The 3,915-nt window shown below is 35.1% G+C and overlaps 1 protein-coding gene across 1 annotated transcript; it reads left to right on the top strand.

Annotated features, from left to right (window-relative positions):
* Positions 1–6: 6 nt before the first annotated feature.
* LOC115949346 (sodium channel protein type 3 subunit alpha-like) lies at positions 7–3,212 on the top strand (the record flags this gene model as incomplete). Its single annotated transcript, XM_031065874.1, has 2 exons — positions 7–55; positions 2,913–3,212. Coding segments are annotated over exons 1-2 (339 nt in total), but the record flags the coding sequence as incomplete, so codon positions are not given.
* Between the last annotated feature and the right edge of the window lie 703 nt (positions 3,213–3,915).

Consider the following 3,915-nt stretch of genomic DNA (forward strand, 5'->3'; position numbering starts at 1 on the left):
GGCAGAATTTCAGCAAATGCTGGAACAGCTGAAGAAGCAACAAGAAGAAGCTCAGGTAAAAATGGAAATTGTACTTTCTGAACAACCTTGTTCCTAAGGCAAGGAAAAAAATCTTTTATGATTAAGAACACGAACAAATTGTGCAATGAATTTAAGAAAATAAAAGGTCTTGCATGTTTACCATGCAAGTTATAAAAGTGGAAATAGCCAATGAAAACCAGGAACTAACCAAATAGTAAAAAAAGCAAGCTATTGGTACAGAAAAGAATGTTACTTCGTTCACCAAAAGACTGTAAAAGTAAATTTTTTTCATAAGAGGGCTCTAGAAACCTGATTTAAGTAGTCATAAGTAATGGTTCTTTTATGTTACAGATCTTACAAATAGCATGAAAAAAGTCTACTGATGTTACTTCCAGTTTACATTTCAGTCAAAATTGCCAAGCTTGATGTACTTAATAATCCTCCCCAAATATTCATCAAGCAGAGAGAAGGATTGTAATCGGTGTTCTTCTAGGTTTCTATCCAGCAAGATAATTAAAATATCCCTAATTGACGCTGTAGTAAATTAGAAGTTTATGTATCCTTAGAACAGACAAGCAATATTCAAAACCAGATAAGCAATATTAATAACAAAGATATTCCGTCAGAATTCTTTTTAAGTAATCTTTGTTTCCTTTGAAAAGAGAAGAAAATTATTTAAAGTTTTATGAGAAAAGGCATTTTAATAGATACTTTTGTGAAAGCTTTTCTTATCTGAAAGTAAAATATATGCAGGAGTTCAGGTCTGTGAGTCAGCCATCTATTTAATTTCTGGGCTGATTTTCCACTGCTTTTCAAATGGCATTTAGTCATTTTCAACAGGACAGTGTTTATAAAATGCTAGCAAATTTGAAACTCTTATGAAACTCTATTTTTTGTAATACTTTACAGGTACTTTCACTGAGTTAGAATGACTCCATAAAGTGCTAACAAAAAGACAAACTCTCTGTCTTTTGCTTGAAAAGAAACCTTTATGCATGACTTGTGAAATCTCATTAGCATATCTTTATTTTAGTCAGTAAACTTTATCCTTTCCAAATTACTAAAGAAAGAGTAGAATCCTGCAAAAATCAAATTTAGAAAGGTTGAATGTCAGCAAAGTGCATATTGCTGGGTTTTTCTTAAATCTGGTGTTTTAATGCCTTAAAGGCACTAAATCACATTATACTAAAAGATATCAGCAGGCTCATCTAGATGTTTGTGTATCTGACAGTGGGGGGAAATGAAGCTGATCCAGACTTAGAAAGAATAGATTAAGAAACCGAGACTATAACAAGGCTGAATAAAGACCCTGAAAGTCAAATTTGTTTTTAATGAGCGACCACTGCATTCATTATAAGTAAAGCATTATTACGGTCAGGATCTCTTTTGTATGTGAAAACATTAGATGAAAGTAGGCAGTACAAGGTGGATCACTGAAGTATTGAATTAGTTGCTAAGGCAGAAATTAGTTTAGCACCCATCTCTTCACTCCTTTGACACCAAACTTATTCATCCACAAACTTAAGTCATCACAGTGGTCTTTGGATTGCTCCACTTGTTTGACCTTTACTTCTACTATTATGAGGTAGATGGGTGATGACTCAGCATCTGCTGCCTTTGTTTCTGTTAGAGTCTTTGAAGGATGATATACTGGAACCAGTATGACAAAATTTTGAGTATTGCTTTTTTTATTTTATAAACTCTTCAGAATCCTTTTAAGACTCCATTTAGCAGAAAAAGTCTGTATCAAGTCAACTTGTATAGCATGGGTTGTATATTGTGGCAAAGAAAGACATTAATGCATACTATGAGCTTTCAAACTATCCTTTCCTGCTGTAAAGAGATATGTCATCATTCCTGAAATACCTGGCATTGAATATAATATGTTTTGCTGGATAATTACTAGTCATCTTTGTTATATAACCCTAGTCTTTTGCCATTCATCACACTACCCTTTTTTGTAAGCTATGAGCAGCCTATCATCTCCCTAAAGATATTTCCACTACAGAATTTCATCGCAATCTCCCACAGTTCTTTTGAGGAACAGCACTGGACATACTCTCAATTCTTTTTTATTTTCATGACTAAAAGAACCTTTCTCTAATGAACAAAAACAAGTAGGCTGACCACTGTAGTTAAAGATATTGGTCCTGAATTTTGGGATTACTCTGCTCCAGTAAGTCATCTCACCCCTTTCCTTATTTTCTTCTCTCAGGCTGTAGCACCAACAGGAAATAAATGAATCTTTGCATATTTGTAATAAATACCTAGAGTGCAGATACAGTGGGACATGTGGAGGGGAAACATTAAGAGAGAGGAAGGACATGAAGATGTGTCCAGAGGTTGTGCCTGGTACCAGAAAAGGCAGAAGGAAAGTAAAGAGATTATTCTTGCTGTGAGGACTGTGAGGAAAGGCTGGATTCAACCGCTTTTAGGCTGCTAGCTGGATTTAATACATTAACTCACAGGATGACTGTTAGGCATTCGTTTTCTCTGTAAGAGTTCAGAAGGCATCAGCTGAATAAGACCATAATGTGGGGATTTTCTCAGGAGAAAATGGAAAAACAAGTCTGAAATACATGAAAACCATTATGTTAACAGTTTTCTGACTCCTTTTATTTCAGAGAAGTGTCTTGTGCAGCAATTCTTTAACAAATAGTGTAGCTATTGTTCTGACGAAGTTGGTGCTTCAAATAACTCATGCTGCAAAACAGTGAGGAGCTGTACAACTCAATAGTTTATCTTCAGCACAATTTGTTTGGGTATATTTACACACTCAAGAGTGTATGAAGAGCATTGTTATCACAGTGATAATAAAAACCAGTTGATAAAAGACTATAAAATTATTCTTTTATGGCCTACTAAGAATATCTTGCTTTGTAACCTGACAGACAACAGCAGCTGTAGCAGCGGCATCAGTTGCATCAAGAGATTTCAGTGGTGTAGGGGGATTAGGAGAACTCCTGGAAAGCTCTTCAGAAGCATCAAAGTTGAGCTCAAAGAGTGCTAAAGAAAGAAGAAACAGAAGGAAGAAAAGAAGACAGAAAGAAATGTCTGAAGCAGAGGACAAAGGAGATATTGATAAGTTCCCCAAGTCTGAGTCAGAAGACAGTATCAGAAGGAAAAGTTTCCGCTTCTCCACAGAAGGAAGTCAACTGACATATGAAAAAAGGCTCACTTCTCCTCACCAGGTACATCACTCTATTTTACTAAATCACATGTGTCCACTCTACTTTTATTTTCACTGATATTACAGCAACTTTACATATTGGAAGTTATGTAAATGGTAAGGGAAGGAAGTTGTAGTACCATTCACAGTGTAAGTTTGAGATGGTTTGACCCATTCTATTAGCAAAGGGTTAAAAACAACATACCAAGAATACTTATAAACTTAATTAACACGTTGGTGAAAATGTATTTCTGAGGATGTGTCTAGTAGACTGGAGAAAGAAAGATTAGTATTCATATATATGCATTAATGAACCATACATTTTCTGTTCTGGATCCATTTCAAAACTATACAAATATGTGGGCTTTTTAGCAGACTGCAACATCAAAATACTCTGCACAGGAAATCCCACATCACCATTAATTTCTATTATTTTCCTTAATTAGCTTCTTTAATGTGAAGATAATGAGAAAACTAGCACTTTAAGGACACAATAAGGACAAACTACACAGGGATCTTTGGGCCTGCATGTGTAGCAATTTAGTCATACTGATATTTTTCATTAGAAATTACGATGGAGAATAATTTACATCGTAGGAAAACAAGTAGTTTCTGAAGGACCTCTGGAAATCATTTAATACAAAATTCTATCTCTACTTCCATAAATCAAAGGGTCACTTCTGTCACCCAAAGATATGCCCTCTGTACTTGGCACTGGTGAGGCT

This window comes from Geospiza fortis, unplaced genomic scaffold (assembly GCF_000277835.1).
Source record: "Geospiza fortis unplaced genomic scaffold, GeoFor_1.0 C13877592, whole genome shotgun sequence".
Classification (NCBI taxonomy): domain Eukaryota; kingdom Metazoa; phylum Chordata; class Aves; order Passeriformes; family Thraupidae; genus Geospiza; species Geospiza fortis.